Raw genomic sequence first — 15,770 nt, forward strand, 5'->3', positions numbered from 1 at the left:
CAGTAAATGGAAAGGTGGTAGCAGTTAAGGATACATACTTCATTAAAATTGCTGATAGCTTTGAAGCATGCCTGAGTTTCCTGAATTCCCAGTGTTGTTAGTTCTTTTAGCTAATTTATTAAGAGTGGGAATCTTAAATTTCAGTTGGTTTTCATCGATTGCACTGAAATGATTTAATCATCATTCTCTTTTCATAGCTAAAAGCCCCACCACTACGCAGTCACCTAAATCTTCTTTCCTGGCAAGCTTGAATCCAAAAACGTGGGGAAGGTTAAGCGCACAGTCTCACAGCAACAACATTGAACCGGCCCGAGCTGCGGGAGTTAGTGGTCTTGCCAGGGCCGCCTCAAAGGACACCATATCCAATAACAGGTAAGGTGGAGGGTTCTGTGTCACCTCTGTTCTCAGGTCAGAAAAACTTCACATTTTTCGGTCAGCATATTTATTATATGGAGATGAAACATGGACACAGATCTTTAATTTATGCTCAGAGGTGGTGGCATAGCTCAAGGATGGAGCCGATTCTCAATTCTTGAACCCTGTGTCTGGCTTTGTCCTGCATTCCAGTCTCACATTTTAAAATTCCTTTCAACATGTCTACTTGGGAGTTGTGTATGTTCAGAGCCAAACAAATAGGTTTCCCATTGAACCTGTCCCGTAGTTCTGTTCTAGAAAAAGAAAGCGGACGTATTTTTTGTACACATACGTGCGCGCTCTTTTATGATAACCCTCCTCTACCCTTTACAATGGAAGGTAAGGCTCTTAGAGCAGAGCCCTTTTTTAGAAACTTAGAATTCTGTCAGCTCAACGATTTCACACCAGTTTATGGCATTAAAAAATTATTTCTTTAAAATCCTATGGATTGTTTTGTCTTTTGGCTCTGGGTGTAACATACCAGCAAGGAGTGCTGCTTCTGCAAATAAGACATTTAAAAAAATCAAATTCCATTGGGAAAACAAGGAAGTTCTTTTTGTTTGGTTGATTGCTTTGGTTGGTTGGTGGTTCTGAACTTAAGTTAATAAAAATAATTAAGCAAATAGATTTCTGAAGCCTTCAGAATTTGTAATTTAAACAGCGAGGTCTCAGCTGTTATAGCTAATTGTGCACCTAATAGGTGGATGTTTCTTTTCTATAGTTCTTTACTTCAGCTCTCCAGGGAACATAAATAAAGGACAGTGCAGATATGTCTGTACCTTAGAGAACAGTCATGTAAAATTGCTTTCAGGTGAACACTCAGGAAACTCTTAGGTTGTAGAGTCCCTAGAAGTTAGAACTGTTTCTTTGGTCTTCATGTAATGACCTGAAATGTATTTTAAGTACCTGTGCATTTCTCTAGGTATATCTTAGCCCACTTTCAAACTGAAACTTAATTGGGTTAATGTGGAATCTGAATTTACTAGTCTATAAGCATAGGCCAAAAAGGATTTTAAATGTAGCAACTATTTGCCTTTGACCAGAAGTTATAATTGAAATCCTTTCTGTGTACACTGAGACTTTAATATCTTTTTCCTTCTGGCAGAGAAAAAATCAAAGGTTGGATTAAAGAGCAGGCGCATAAATTTGTAGAGCGTTATTTCAGTTCTGAGAACATGGATGGAAGCAACCCTGCATTGAATGTCCTTCAGAGACTTTGTGCTGCAACCGAACAACTCAACCTCCAGGTACCGTGACTGGTGCATCTGGCTGGTTCACTTCTGTCTCTTCCGGCGTCTCTTCCGTCCTGCTCTTCTTTTCCTTGGTGACTCTCTAGCTTTTTAGCCAGACATGTACCTTTGCTGCTGACATTTCTTTAACTTGTCCCTTGACTTTTCGTGCATCATTTTATCATTAGATGGGCTAGACATCTGGTCTTTGACTTTCTTTCCTTCACCTCCCTTATTTCTTGACAAACGAAGAGACTTTAGAAATGTCCCTCAAGCACATCTCTTCTCTCAGTCCTCTTCAGCTACAGGTGTTAGCATTGAGAAGACCTTCCTTAACCCCTCTTTACCTGTGGCCTGAGAGTACTCAGAGAGGATAGAGATGTAATAACTAAGCCTTTTGTGTTTCATTTGACTCTGTTTGCTTTTTTGATATACTTTGAGCAATATGCGTAGTACATGTTTTCCAAGAAGTTGTCTGTTTCATTCATACTTTAAATGTACTAATGTAAAGCCATACCTTGAACTCTTGTTATATCTCTTTTCATTTTGGTATTGTAGCTCCATTCCTCCATTCGTATTCTCATCCTTTGTCTTTTTTTTATTTTTTAACACAATTCCATTGGTTGAATATGAAGGTTTTTGTTTTTTTTTAATGTTAGTATGGATACTGGTTTTTTGTCATGAAGTAGTAACATTTTGTGAATGTGTGTGTAGGTAAGGTGTTATTTTTCAAAGCTCTACCAAGAATGCACCACCTGCCCCTGCCTTCTTTTTTAAAGGTGTTAAGAAAGTATCCAGTTGCTTTTGGGGAAATGTGAATTGTGCATGTAGTAAAGGCTGTCTAAATCAGTAAATACTGTTTCCGACTCTTGCAGGGGGACGGCGGAGCTGAGTGCCTTGTAGAAATCCGTAGCATAGTCTCCGAGTCAGATGTTTCGTCATTTGAGATCCAGCACAGTGGGTTTGTGAAGCAGCTGCTGCTTTATTTGACATCGAAAAGCGAAAAGGATGCTGTGAGCAGAGAGGTCAGATTAAAGAGATTCCTTCATGTATTTTTTTCTTCTCCGGTAAGTTATCTAATAATAATGCCTGTGTGTCTTACTTCAAGCGTCATTGTTCGCTAGTGTGTATATTTTCATCCCAGTAGTAATTTCGAGTAGTTTTTGGTCAAGATATTGAGGTAAAGTGTTTAGCTTGCTTATTATACACAGTTGGATTCATTAGTCTTTTATACATCAGGTAAATAATAAAACAACGAAATGGTGAGTTGAAGCAAGGGCCTGTTCTGTGGTTGATGAACCTTGAGTCTTTGTTTTTCTGTCAGGCAAGCCATTAATAGTAGTCTCTCACTTGTGAATGTATTTTATTCTCAATATCTGTTTTTAAACATATTGCAGTTTGCAGTATATTTTTTTAAGGGAAGTACAGTAGACATAGTGTAGCTATAGACATAAGATAGAGTAGACACATATACATTTCTATTTTGTATGTAAAACACAGAACTAACAATTGCATTGAAGAGTACTTAATCACCATTTATAATGTGGATTATGAGACCAGAAGCCACAGAGCAGCTTCAGTTCCTTCACCCTCAGTGAGTGAGAGCAAGAGAGTAACCTGAACACTGTTGACTCAGCATCACTCTGCTTGTTCATATGGCTTAAGAGAAGGCATCCCTAGGGAAGATTCTCTGGTTCAGCTGTGTAATAGGGCTAAGGACAAGTCTCCTGTGTGAAACTGTGTCACCATGTCTTTTCAGTGTTTGCAGGCATTGCTTATATTATTTTAACTTGTGCAGCTACCTAAAGCAGAATTGATGTTTATTTGGGAATCATTAGATGTGTAGCAATATTGGATATAGTTTTATACCATGCTTAAAATTATGTGCAGGTCTGTAATCTCTTATCTGAAACTCCTTGGGGCTGGATGGGTTTCACGAGTTCTACCATACAGTATATACAGCATGTATTACCTGATATATCCCCAGTGGATTCTGAACAGTACTTTGTACACATTAAATATTTTTGCAGCAAAACATAGGACTATTCCTACTAAATAAAGGTTGAATAAAGACTCCAAATGGCCTTGTGTCTGTCTGAGTCAGGTTTTGCCACTAAATGAGTTGTGTTTTCAAGCCTTTTGGACTTAGGAATTGTGAATATGGGATTGTGGGCCTGTACAGAAAGAATGTCTTTATTGAAATAATTTCTTTGGAAACAGTGTTCTAACCAAATCCATCAAAAAAGGTTCAGTAGATTAGATCTTGTAAAACTGCCTATTAAATTTTCTTGTTGAGCATTCCATTTTCATGAGGCCTTGCTTAACCTATTGGTTTATTTATAACTTCAGCTTCCTGGAGAGGAGCCCATTGGAAGAGTAGAACCAGTGGGTAATGCACCTTTGTTGGCATTAGTTCACAAGATGAACAACTGCCTCAGCCAGATGGAACAGTTTCCAGTCAAAGTGCATGACTTTCCGAGTGGAAATGGCACAGGAGGCAGGTAAGGATCATTGCCTAGGTGTGCCCTTGCCATTGGACTTTATGCTTTATTTTGTTGAGGTAAGGTGGCAAGAGGTCTAGTGACGTCTTGGTCTGCTCAAAGAACATTCATCTGTAAGGACCGCAGAAATTAAATATTCTAAAGTGTGAATCAAATAATTTTTATCCATAAAGTCGTACCCCATATCTTAAACATGATGTTTTGAAAATATAAAACCAACTTGTGCTGGAAAGTTGTAATAGGCTTAGTTTTCCTTAAATTGATGTACTTTAATATATAAAGCTTTTCTCCAAGAAGTTTGTAGATATGGATAATAAAATGTTTACTTTCTGTGCAATAATGTGATTTCATTATAAGTGGTTTTGCAAAAACTTTGCATTTTGATGGGCTTTAACAAATAAGTTTATTTTTTTTCCATAATAAAGTAGTTTTACAGGACTCATGAAGTGCTGCAGAAAGAATTCATTAAGTTCATTGTTGTGTTCTTACGGAATGTTACGTGCTTCCTGGAATATTATGACTAGTTTCCTAGAAAATTTTAAAAAGTAGTTTGGGTTTAAAAAACACAGTCTGGTGTGTTTTAAAGATATTTAAAATTCTGACTGAATTAAAACAGTATGCGTTATTGAATAATGAAGTGATCAGTGTGGACTAGATTTTTTTCTGCTTTGAAATTTAATGTAGAGAGTGGTATTTAATTTTGATTATTAAACTGTCCTGGAAGATTTTTATGAAATAAAGGGACACTTTCAAATATATTTGAGAAAACCATAGTGTTTTACATTTTTATCTAAATTTGTGTAAAATATGTCTGTTTACATATGTATATACCAATATAATGGAATATTCTTTCCCACACCCCTGTTTGCATGTGTTATGGAACCTTGTAGATAACTGCATTTTAAACTCGTCTTACTCTTGCCAGACCTTTTCAGAAATGAGCAGTTGAATATCATTACCAGGTATAGACTGGTATAGCTATTAAACTGCTTCACTCAAAAGACTATAGCAAAGTAAAATTTAAAGGTTAGTTTTTAAAGTAATTTTGTAGCTGAAATCTTTGAAAGCAAAAATGAGAGGGTTTGTTGTTTGTTTTTAAATAAATAGGATTTAGTAGGCAATGGCAAAATATTGCAGAAGTGAGCATGCCCGAATGGTTCAGGAATTTTTATCCTGCGGAAATAATTAAATCTTGATCGTGAGGTATTTCCGCTTACATAGATTCATGGTGGGACAGAGATGGAAGGTTGATTTAACGTTTTCATATGCATGCGTACACATCCTCTTTTATTTCTTATTTTATCATAAAAAGTTTTTTCCAATAACTTGGAATTGCTGGCTTTACTATATACATAACTGGTAAGTGCTACTTTGTGTCTCAAGAAAAATGCAGAGTTTGTATTATCTTGCTTTTATTTTAGTTAGTGTATGTTGGTTTTGAAAATAATAGAATAACTTTTTTTTCATAAATTATCTTGAGCTTTTCTCTCAACAGAGGATCACAGGCTTTAAAATTTTTCAACACACATCAGTTAAAATGCCAGTTACAAAGACATCCAGACTGTGCAAATGTGAAGCAGTGGAAGGGTGGACCTGTCAAGATTGACCCTCTGGCTTTGGTGCAAGCAATCGAGAGATACCTTGTAGTTAGAGGTACTTTCTGTGCATGTATATTGTGTGTTTATGTGTACATTTGGGATGAAATTAATATTAAGGGATATATAAATTATTTCCCTATTGCTGCTTCTGTCAAAACCTAGCATCAGGAACTTCTGTACTCATCATTTATTTTATATGTAGTATGTAGAAATTTTGTAGGGATTGACTGCTTACTTGGTTGATTGGGTGATGAGTTACTTTATCCTGGTGGAATGTAATAGAAATCACATTTTGTATCTGACAGTTTTCTTAATCTTTCTGCTTTGTAGATCAAAATGTAATATACATGTTTTTCTAGGAATATGTTAGTTTAACCAGTATATATAGGCTTTTCTTTGCCACATGAAATTGCTAGGAGTTTAACAGACTTCTTGGGTCCTTAGGGTATGGAAGAGTAAGAGAAGATGATGAAGACAGTGACGATGATGGCTCTGATGAGGAAATAGACGAGTCTCTGGTAAGGTGCTGTTCTTACCAAGTTTTAATGTGTAAAGTTCAGGGCCTGTAGCTTCAATGGCTTTTGTTTTGCTTTATTTAGGCTGCTCAATTCTTAAATTCAGGAAATGTACGACACAGGCTACAGTTTTACATCGGAGAACATTTGCTGCCGTATAACATGACTGTGTATCAGGCCGTACGGCAGTTCAGTATACAGGCCGAAGATGAACGGGAGTCCACGGATGATGAGAGCAATCCTCTAGGAAGAGCTGGTATTTGGACGAAAACTCATACAATATGGCAAGTCCGAAAATGATTTTGTTTGGTTTTTCATCAACATTGATACTGTTTGTGTGTTTTGGAATTCCTGTTACTGGCTGGCTTGCATAAGGAGAGAGGGGACTCTAAATTCTATGTTTTATTATTAAAAGCCACTTCAAATGTTCCATCTTGTGTGTGTGCATGTGTGTGTATGTGTGTATATTTAGCTTCCTCATTAAGTCTACTTGAAAATGTGTTTGGGCAATAAATAATCATAATTTGCACCTACTTTTCTAGTAGCTTCATTTCAAGTCTTTAAATAAGGCAAAAATGTCTCCGTAAGATGATGTTCCTTTAGGTAGTACGAAGTTTGGCATCTCTGAGCCCTTAGACGCATTTGGATGCAGCTTCTTGCATTGTTGGTGAATGTCTACTACTTATTTAAACAGGGTGATTCTTCTCAGAGCCACCCCCTGGAGTTTCTCAGGTGGCCCCTCCTAGGTGATCTTTTCTAGGAAGCAGTCCCATTGGCAGTTCTCCAAATCCACAACTAGGGAGAGAGAGGATAGCCCTCAGAGAGTTGTTCTGGTAACTCTGTGGTGTCTGTGGCTTGCACTTTGGCCTTGCAGAATAATTTGCCATTTTAAAATCTACTTTGGGTTTACATACTCTCATTACTTTAGGTACAAACCCGTGAGAGAGGATGAAGAAAGCAATAAAGATTGTGTTGGTGGCAAAAGAGGAAGAGCCCAAACAGCTCCAACAAAAACTTCCCCTAGAAATGCAAAAAAGCACGATGAGTTGTGGAACGGTAAGTGATGTCTAGAGGGGCAAGGAGGTCGCCATGGGGCAGTAGTCTTCCTGTCTTGAAGGTTTTGACAGAGTGATTTATATCTAGTAGTAAAATCTTTTAATATAATTTATAAAAATATGAATTACTACAAATGCTTGGCTGCTTTTAATTGAACGCTTGACTTTAATGTCTAGAAGGTGAAAAGTTATCTTGAAAGAATTTGTGGGAAAACTTACCATTCTTTCCATGAAGAATTCATGTTTTTATGAAAACAAAAACAAATTTCATTAGTAGAGCATATGCACTAAAGAAGAGGCTGAACATTGGCAGGTTGACCCTTAATTTTTATTGTTATTCATTATGATAGTGTGATCCACCAATTATAGAAGGAATAAAAAGTTCTGCTAGGTTATAAAATGACTACAGAAAGTAGTAAAACCTCCCAATTGACTTACCTTCCTTTGTAGTATTTCCTTCCAGTCTAACTTTGCTCATTTCCTCCCTTTCTTTCTTTCTTTTTTTTTTTTTTTTGCGATACGCGGGCCTCTCACTGCTGTGGCCTCTCCCGCCACGGAGCACAGGCTCCGGACGCGCAGGCTCAGTAGCCATGGCTTACGGGCCCAGCCGCTCTGCGGCATGTGGGATCTTCCCAGACCGGGGCACGAACCCGTGTCCCCTGCATCGGCAGGCGGACTCTCAACCACTGCGCCACCAGGGAAGCCCCTCTCCTTTTCTTTTTTATAAGATGGTTACAGTGCCTTACCAATAGGCTGCAGTCCTTGGGGACCAGCTCCTATCAGGGATTTCCAAACACTGGTGTTGTTGATGAAATTTTCCCTGATCCACAGAAGTAAGGGCATTGTAGCAACTTTGTTTTTCATAAAACTCAGTTTTTTCTATATAAAAGGGTGTTTGAGATACTTGTTTTCTATGTTTTTGGTATTAAAACAATTGCCCTTTTATGCAGAGATAGTGTTGTGATTTTTAATTTCTTTGCTTGGTAGAAGTAAATGGCAACAGTTTCAATCTCTCTCTTTTTTTTAGTGCTATTACTTTATGAGATCTAAGAATAAAGGAATTGCAGATCCTACTTGGAAACTATCACAGTCTATCATGTCCTAAGTCTTGGATTAAATAACCAAATCTTATTTTTATCAGATTTATAACTTGGGAGTATTTGTTTATCTTACATGGCCATTTTAAACCGGATATAAAAAAATCCAGGAAATTTCTGTAACAGTGAACTTAATTTAAACACCTTTTCTTTACTCCTCTCTGGCCATTTTACTGTCAGTTATTTTTCTGATATAAAGGAGGAATGCAAAGGAGTCAGTTTTTCTCCTTTACAATGTATGAGTATGGGAGAGAAAGTGAAATTTTCCTAAGCCTGGATGATTTATCTATAAGATAAAAAGGGGAAAAAAATTGTTCAAGCTGTCAGTACTCTACTAGTAAGATACCGAGCGTTAAATCTTAACCACTCGTGGTTACTGTTTTTAGGCATGTTGAGATGATGCTGGCTTCGTTGACTCTGCCTTTCTAACTTTGATCAACACTTTGATCAAACTTTGATCTTTTGCCCTCTAGATGGAGTGTGCCCGTCAGTATCAAATCCTTTAGAAGTTTACCTCATACCCACACCACCTGAAAATATAACTTTTGAAGACCCTTCATTAGATGTGATTCTTCTTTTAAGAGTTTTACATGCCATCAGTCGATACTGGTATTACTTGTATGATGTGAGTAATGTTGTCTACTTTCGAACTTTTCCCTGATGTGTTGTCCATTACATGTTTTTTCTTAGTGTCTGTCTAGTGCTTGATCAGTTTCCTGTTGTACTAGAAGTAGAAACAATGATTCAGCTGAACAGCACAGATCCTAGCCCAGCATGTATGAAAGATACTCTTCCAGTATGTTAGTAAGAACAAAGCGTAAAGCAGCTCTGTGTACTTCATACAGTAAAGTCACCTATTTTGAGTTTAAAAATATGGTCAGATTTTCTTTTGCATTTATATTTCAGTGGTAGTATTTATACGATAACTTGAGCAAGTGGTTTTTACAGGGCAAGATGGATATTAAGTAGTTTCTTAGTCTTTGCAACTGATATTTCCCCAAAATACTATAGAATGCTCTGAACAATCATACCACTTAAGAAATATTAACGTTCAACTTGCTGGTTTTAATCTCCAAAAACATGAATCTATTTTACTGTAAAAGCTGTATCAACAAGAAAAATTCTGCATTCTCCCAAATGTGTCATCATTAGGTAAAAATTCATCTAGGCAAAATAGTATTTATGCTTTATTTTATTGTTTTTAAGAATTAAACTGCCACCTCGGTAGTCTTAAGAGCAATATAATGAAATATACATACATTTAATTTAGTTCTCTAGGCAGACCTAGCTCTCTTGGCAGACTTGTAAATATTCTCTAGCTATAATTTATAAAATTAAGCTACCACATAAAAATTGAACATTATTAGTTAAAAAATCTTTAGGTACCTTTAGCTAAAAGTTCATTTATTTAAGATGTGTATTAAATTCAAGTGAAAGTTGAATGCTTGTCTTTGATACTTCGCTAGTGGAGGGAAGAGTGAAGGAGCTGGCCCTGCATGAAGCGTTCGCTATGTCAGTGGTGCGTGGGGGTTGGGCTGTCTCAGCTGTACGTTGTGAAAGCTGTCATTCAGGTTGGGACATACCAACAGGAAGCTGTATGTTGGAAACCAGCAGGGGAAATCTCGGCACTCTGCACGCGTATTTGGGAATAAAGGAAACGATGGTGACTATAATCCTAATGTTTTACTACATAATAGACTTTTTTTTTTTTTTTAACATTTTACAGAATGCAGTGTGCAAGGAAATTATCCCAACTAGTGAATTTATTAACAGTAAGTTGACAGCAAAAGCAAATAGGCAGCTTCAGGATCCTTTAGTAATCATGACGGGAAACATCCCAACATGGCTTACTGAACTAGGAAAAACCTGGTAAGACGATCACTTCTGTAGTGGTGGGCTTAGGGGTGTTATCATTGTGTTGATCTTTATATATCTTGTTACAAAAACATAGTCTTTAGCAAACCTATTTAAATGTGTTTAGTTAATGCGATTTTTGATCATAGCTTGCTTAATTGTGTAGCTTCAGCATCCAAACAGGCTAGATGAGCTGGGGCCGGCACTAGGTCTACTTGATAGTATCTTTATGTATGAAATAGGGAAGTACACAAGGATTTTTAGTGAGGAGATTCAGCCCTCTTCCATCATAAAATTGGACGCCAGAGGTGGAGTTTGGTTGATTCTCTCTCTGAGCCTGTTTGGGTCCAGACCTACATTCTTGGAGACTATAGGACTGCACTGATGGATACGGGAGCCACCAGCCACATGTAGCTGTATTTACGTTTAGATGAATTAAAATGAAAATTTTTAAATGGGAGATTTTTAGTCACACTGCCCACATCCTTGCGTGGCTACTCATATTGTACAGAATAGATGCTGGATGCTTAGATAATCATAGGAAGTGCTCTGGACGGTTCTGTGTCAAGAACTGCCAAAATCATATGTCAAGACGCAGCGGGGCCTTGGTACTGCAGAGTTCATTCTTTAAAGATAAGCAGCTGCCTTTTGGCAGTTTTGAGTGACTTAACAAATGCCAAAGCCCAGAGGAAAATCATGAACTTAGTGAAACCATTACTTGTGTCTATGTGGAATGGGATGGGTTGGCAACCTGGTGAGGTGGTGATTATATTTTAAAATTTCGCCTTCACTAGTCATGTTATGCTTACTGAATGTCATTGGGAGATTAAAGATGATCTTGGATGGACTTGATTTTAATGGTTGAATTTCAGATTTCATAGTGAATGGCTACTTAATGCATTATTACTTGATCACTTAGAAATTTCATGCAAGAATTATGAAAATTCTTCAAAATTAGTTGAGTAGACCATTTTTATTGGTTACATTATAATTATTAATCTGTATCATATCAAAAGTTGTTTCTAAGCCAGGGTTTTTTAATGGTTTCTGATTCTAATTCAGTTAATAAATTTATATCGCATCTTTTTACAGCCCGTTTTTCTTCCCTTTTGATACCCGGCAAATGCTTTTTTATGTAACTGCATTTGATCGGGACCGAGCAATGCAAAGATTACTTGATACCAACCCAGAAATCAACCAGTCTGATTCTCAAGATAGCAGAGTTGCACCTAGATTGGATAGAAAAAAAGTAAGTTTCTCCCGAAAATATTTAAAGATAAGTCATACTGATAATGGATAAACTAGAAATGTGATGCATCTAATTATCCCTGTTGGTTTAGAGGCTTATCTTAGTCACAGTTATCTTCTTTGCTTACCTTCTTATCATATGTGTTAGCCATATTTTCCTATCAGTCTCTTGGGATCTCTTGGGATTCTTCTTTATCCTCCAGTAAGAGTCCTTCCCTCCCACCCCGGTTTCTGTAATGATTTCTACAGTTGTTTTTCTCTTTTACTCTCCATAACTCTTGTGCCAAGGAAGAATCTTCTCTTCTTTCACTGAGACCTCCTTCCTTTCCTTTCTAAATTAAGAACTCTAACCATATCTCCCTTTTATAATTGATCCCTTTATGCAGTAGGTAGAATTAATCAAATCCACATCATTGTCTTAGCAAATCACACCAATTAGAAGAGACAAACAAAATCCTTGATCTAGTTCATGTCTCTATACCCGTCAGCCTTGTATTGCTGACTGCATCTTCTTGTGCTTCTAATCCTGGCCGCATGGTGATAACTCTAAACCACACAGCCCTGGGCCATTTACATCTGAGACTAGTTCTGCACTTCTCACACCGCACTGCCTTTTACTTAGGACTTCTTTGTTCATCATCCTTTTTCTTGCTGAGGATTCTTATTCAAGTCTGTCTTCCTACAAACGTCTATCTCCAAAAGTCTCACAGAAGCCATTAGTAATGGCTTAAAAAGGGGGAGTGGGAGGAATGAGAAGCAAAACAAAAAAACATTGTTCTTAAATCCTATCTTTATTTGTATCGTTAGGATTCCATAAACAAGGTGTAGGTAGAATTTGGAAATCTATCAAGACCTTTCTCATCCCCCTGCATCTCATTAATAGATATTTGCAGTGGTGCTTGTAGGATCTCTGCTGGTCAGAGCCAGTAGGTTTCCAGCTCACCTGTCACCTCCACACCTATTTCTCCATCACCAAACTATAAATGTACACAGCGAGATTTCATGGAGCCACAGCCCTGAATTGCATTGATGTTTGAGAAGGTTACAGAGATCCTTTCTTCAACAAGTTGAATTTTCTGAATTTGCCATGGGCTCAAGCTAATAACTACACTCACATCTAGCTTTTCTTCACGTACAGCAGGATGCTGTCAATGTTTATAGCACTGCAGCTATGTCTTAAAACCTCTTCTGAGGTGTGCTTCTTTTTTAAGAAATAATTTTTAACGATTGAATTGATTTTTTTTTTTTTGCACTGAGAGAAATGCCACCTGTTTATCAAAGTTTCCTCACATTTGTACTTTTCTTTGCAGCGTACTGTGAACAGAGAGGAGCTGCTGAAACAAGCAGAGTCTGTGATGCAGGATCTCGGCAGCTCACGGGCCATGTTAGAAATTCAGTATGAAAATGAGGTGAGCTTATGAGGCTGTGTTGACTTGTGCTCTTGATAAGATGTCCCTAGAGTTTCTTGGTCCTGTGAAATTCTACAAGACGATTGGGAAATTTATCTCAAAACTTGAGGTGTACTCTGTTTTCTCTTGAATCATTTGTTCTAAGTTCTCCATTTTTCGAGGTTAAATTGCATAATAAAAGGGTTTTTTTTTCCCTGGCATTAGAGCAAGTGTTGGTGTAATCTTTAGGTTGATAAAGTGAAAGGCTTTAAACATAACTTTCAAAATGTTTGAACTGCGTTTTTAAAAAAATCAGGTCTATTTACAACTCATATATCATAAATGCACACTTTTAAGATACACATTTCTAAGTGTTGACAAATGTATACAGTCTATAACCACAACCACATCAAGATAAAGAAAAAATCCCATCACCACAGAAAGTTGTCTTAGACCGTTTTGCAGTCAGTCCCCAGCCTTCATCCCCAATCCCTGGCAACCATTGATCTGTATTCTGTCCCTCCAGTTTTGTCTTTGTACAGTATCATAATAAATGGAGTCATATAGTACGTAGCCATTTGTGTTACTCTGCTTTCACTTAGTGTAATGCTAATTCATGTTGTTGCGTGTATCAGTTTGTTTCCTTTTATTGCTGAATAATAGTAATAGTCCATTACGTGGACATACCATCATATGTTTACCTAACCATCAGTTGATGCACATTTGAGGTGTTTCCACTTTCTTAGCTCTTATGAGTAATGCTGCTGTGAACATTTGTGTACAAGTCGTCGTGTAGACATATGTTTTCATTTCTCTTGGGTAAAATACAAAATACTTTCAGGGTTGAATGGCTGAGTCTTTTGGTAAGGTATGTTTTGACTTTATATGAAACACCAAACCGTTTCCCAGAGTAACTGCCCCATTTTTCCTTCCCACCAGTAATGTAGTATGTGAATTTCAGTTATTTCACATGCTTACCAAAACTTGGTTATTGCCAGTCTTTTTAATTTTAGTTATTCTAGTGGATTTACTGTAGTTATAATTTGCATTTCACTGATGATTAATGATACTATCTTTTCATTTCTTATCTTCTTTGGAGGAAGTGTCCAGGAATTCTGCCCACTTTTTCATTGGGTTTTGTTTTATCAGAGCTTTTAGGAGTTCTTTATACATTCTGCATACAAGTCCTTTATGAGATAAGTGTTTTGCAAATATTTTCTTTCAGCCTGTTGTTTATCTTTTCATTTCCTGATGAAGTATCTTTGAAAGAGCAGAAGTTGTTAATTTTGATGAAATCCAGTTTATCAATTTTTTCCCTTTCTGGTTTATGCTTTTTGTATCCCAAGAAAATTTCCATTAAACCGTGTTCTCAAACATTTTTTCTTATTTGTTTTGTTAGGAGTTGTATAGTTTTAGCTCTTATATTTAGGCCTACGATCTGTTTTGAGTTTGTGTTTTTTTTTATTTTATTTTTTTTAGCTGCATTGGGTCTTTGTTGCAGCGCGCGGGCTCTCTCCAGTTGCGGTGAGCGGGGGCTACTCTTCACTGCGGTGCGCGGGCTTCTCATTGCGGTAGCATCTCTTGTTGCTGAGCACAGGCTCTAAGGCGTGCAGGCTTCAGTAGGTGTGGCACACAGGCTCAGTAGTTGTGGCGCACTGGGTTAGTTGCTCCACGGCATGTGGGGTCTTCCCGGACCAGGGATCAAACCTGTGTCCCCTGCATTGGCAGGCAGATTCTTAACCACTGCGCCACCAGGGAAGTCTCTCACGGGATGTTGATTAGGTTTGTGTTGAATCATGATCAGTTTGGGAGAGAGTTGATGTTTATGGTATTGAATCTTCCAGTGTGTGAATACAGCGTAGCCTTTCTCTGATTTAGGTCTTTAACTTCTCTCAGTATGCTTCATAACTGCAGTCTAGAGGTCTCTCGTGTAGATGTTTTATTAAGTTCCTCCCAAATAGTTCATGTTTTTTGATGGTTTTGAAAATAATATTGTTCTTTCTTTTCAATTTCCAGTTGCTGTTAGTTTGTAGAAGTAAAGTTTTCTTTGTTGACCTTGTTTTCTGTGACCTTGATAACTTAATTATTGGTTCTAAAAATTTTAAATAGATCATTTAGGATTGTTGTAGATACGGGGCTTGGGCAACTTTTCTGTGAAGAGCAAGATAATAAATGTTTCAGGCTTTGTGGACCATGTGGTCTTCATCACAGCTCCTCACTTCTGGCTTTGTAGTGTGAAAGTGGCCGTACACAATACAAACATGAATGAGCAGGGCTGTGTTCCAATAAAACTTTATTGATAGTCACTGAAATTTGAAGTCATATAATTTTCACACATTGTGAGATATTATTCAAGGATTTTTTCAACCGCTTAATATTGTAAAGCCCATTCTTAGCCTACAGACTGTACAAAACAGGCAGTAGGGCCTGAGCTGTAATTTGCTGTTCCATGTTGTAGACAGTCATGTCACCCATGAAAAAAGACAGCTTTACTTTCTTTCTAATCTTTCTTTTGTTTCTTTTGAGTTGTTTTTAAATAGCCAGGCCAGTATGCCAAAAGACTCAAAATAATGATTTTCTATAATTGACTCTGAAGTATTGAGTCTCCTGGGGATACTTTCCTTCCTTTAAAAATATTTATTTTATTTATTTATTATTTATTTTATTTATTTATTTTGGCTGCGCCGAGTCTTAGTTGCAGCATGTGGGATCTTTTTTTAGTTGCGGCATGAGGAATTCTTAGTTGCAGCATGCGAGCTCCTTTAGTTGTGGCATGCAGACTCTTAGCTGCAGCACGCATACAGGATCTAGTTCCCTGAGCAGGCATCGAACGTGGGCCCCCTGCATTGGGAGCGCAGAGTCTTAACGCAC

The 15,770-nt window shown here is 37.4% G+C and overlaps 1 protein-coding gene across 21 annotated transcripts in view; it reads left to right on the forward strand.

Annotated features, from left to right (window-relative positions):
- The window catches only part of TRIP12 (thyroid hormone receptor interactor 12), a 147,422-nt gene that overhangs the window by 117,106 nt on the left and 14,546 nt on the right, over positions 1-15,770 (forward strand). For 16 of the 21 annotated variants that reach the window (XM_082658091.1, XM_082658089.1, XM_082658075.1 and 13 more), the window contains 12 exons: positions 198-372; positions 1,520-1,661; positions 2,519-2,710; positions 3,993-4,144; positions 5,625-5,797; positions 6,187-6,260; positions 6,342-6,541; positions 7,186-7,313; positions 8,883-9,034; positions 10,136-10,278; positions 11,356-11,512; positions 12,822-12,920. In XM_082658091.1, coding sequence (XP_082514217.1) covers positions 198-372; positions 1,520-1,661; positions 2,519-2,710; positions 3,993-4,144; positions 5,625-5,797; positions 6,187-6,260; positions 6,342-6,541; positions 7,186-7,313; positions 8,883-9,034; positions 10,136-10,278; positions 11,356-11,512; positions 12,822-12,920 — 1,787 coding nt within the window. The remainder of the gene's footprint in view (positions 1-197; positions 373-1,519; positions 1,662-2,518; positions 2,711-3,992; positions 4,145-5,624; positions 5,798-6,186; positions 6,261-6,341; positions 6,542-7,185; positions 7,314-8,882; positions 9,035-10,135; positions 10,279-11,355; positions 11,513-12,821; positions 12,921-15,770) is intronic. The other 5 variants (XM_082658076.1, XM_082658077.1, XM_082658081.1 and 2 more) reach the window with 1 other exon arrangement.

This window comes from Grampus griseus (genome assembly GCF_964374135.1).
Source record: "Grampus griseus genome assembly, chromosome: 7".
Lineage (NCBI taxonomy): Eukaryota > Metazoa > Chordata > Mammalia > Artiodactyla > Delphinidae > Grampus > Grampus griseus.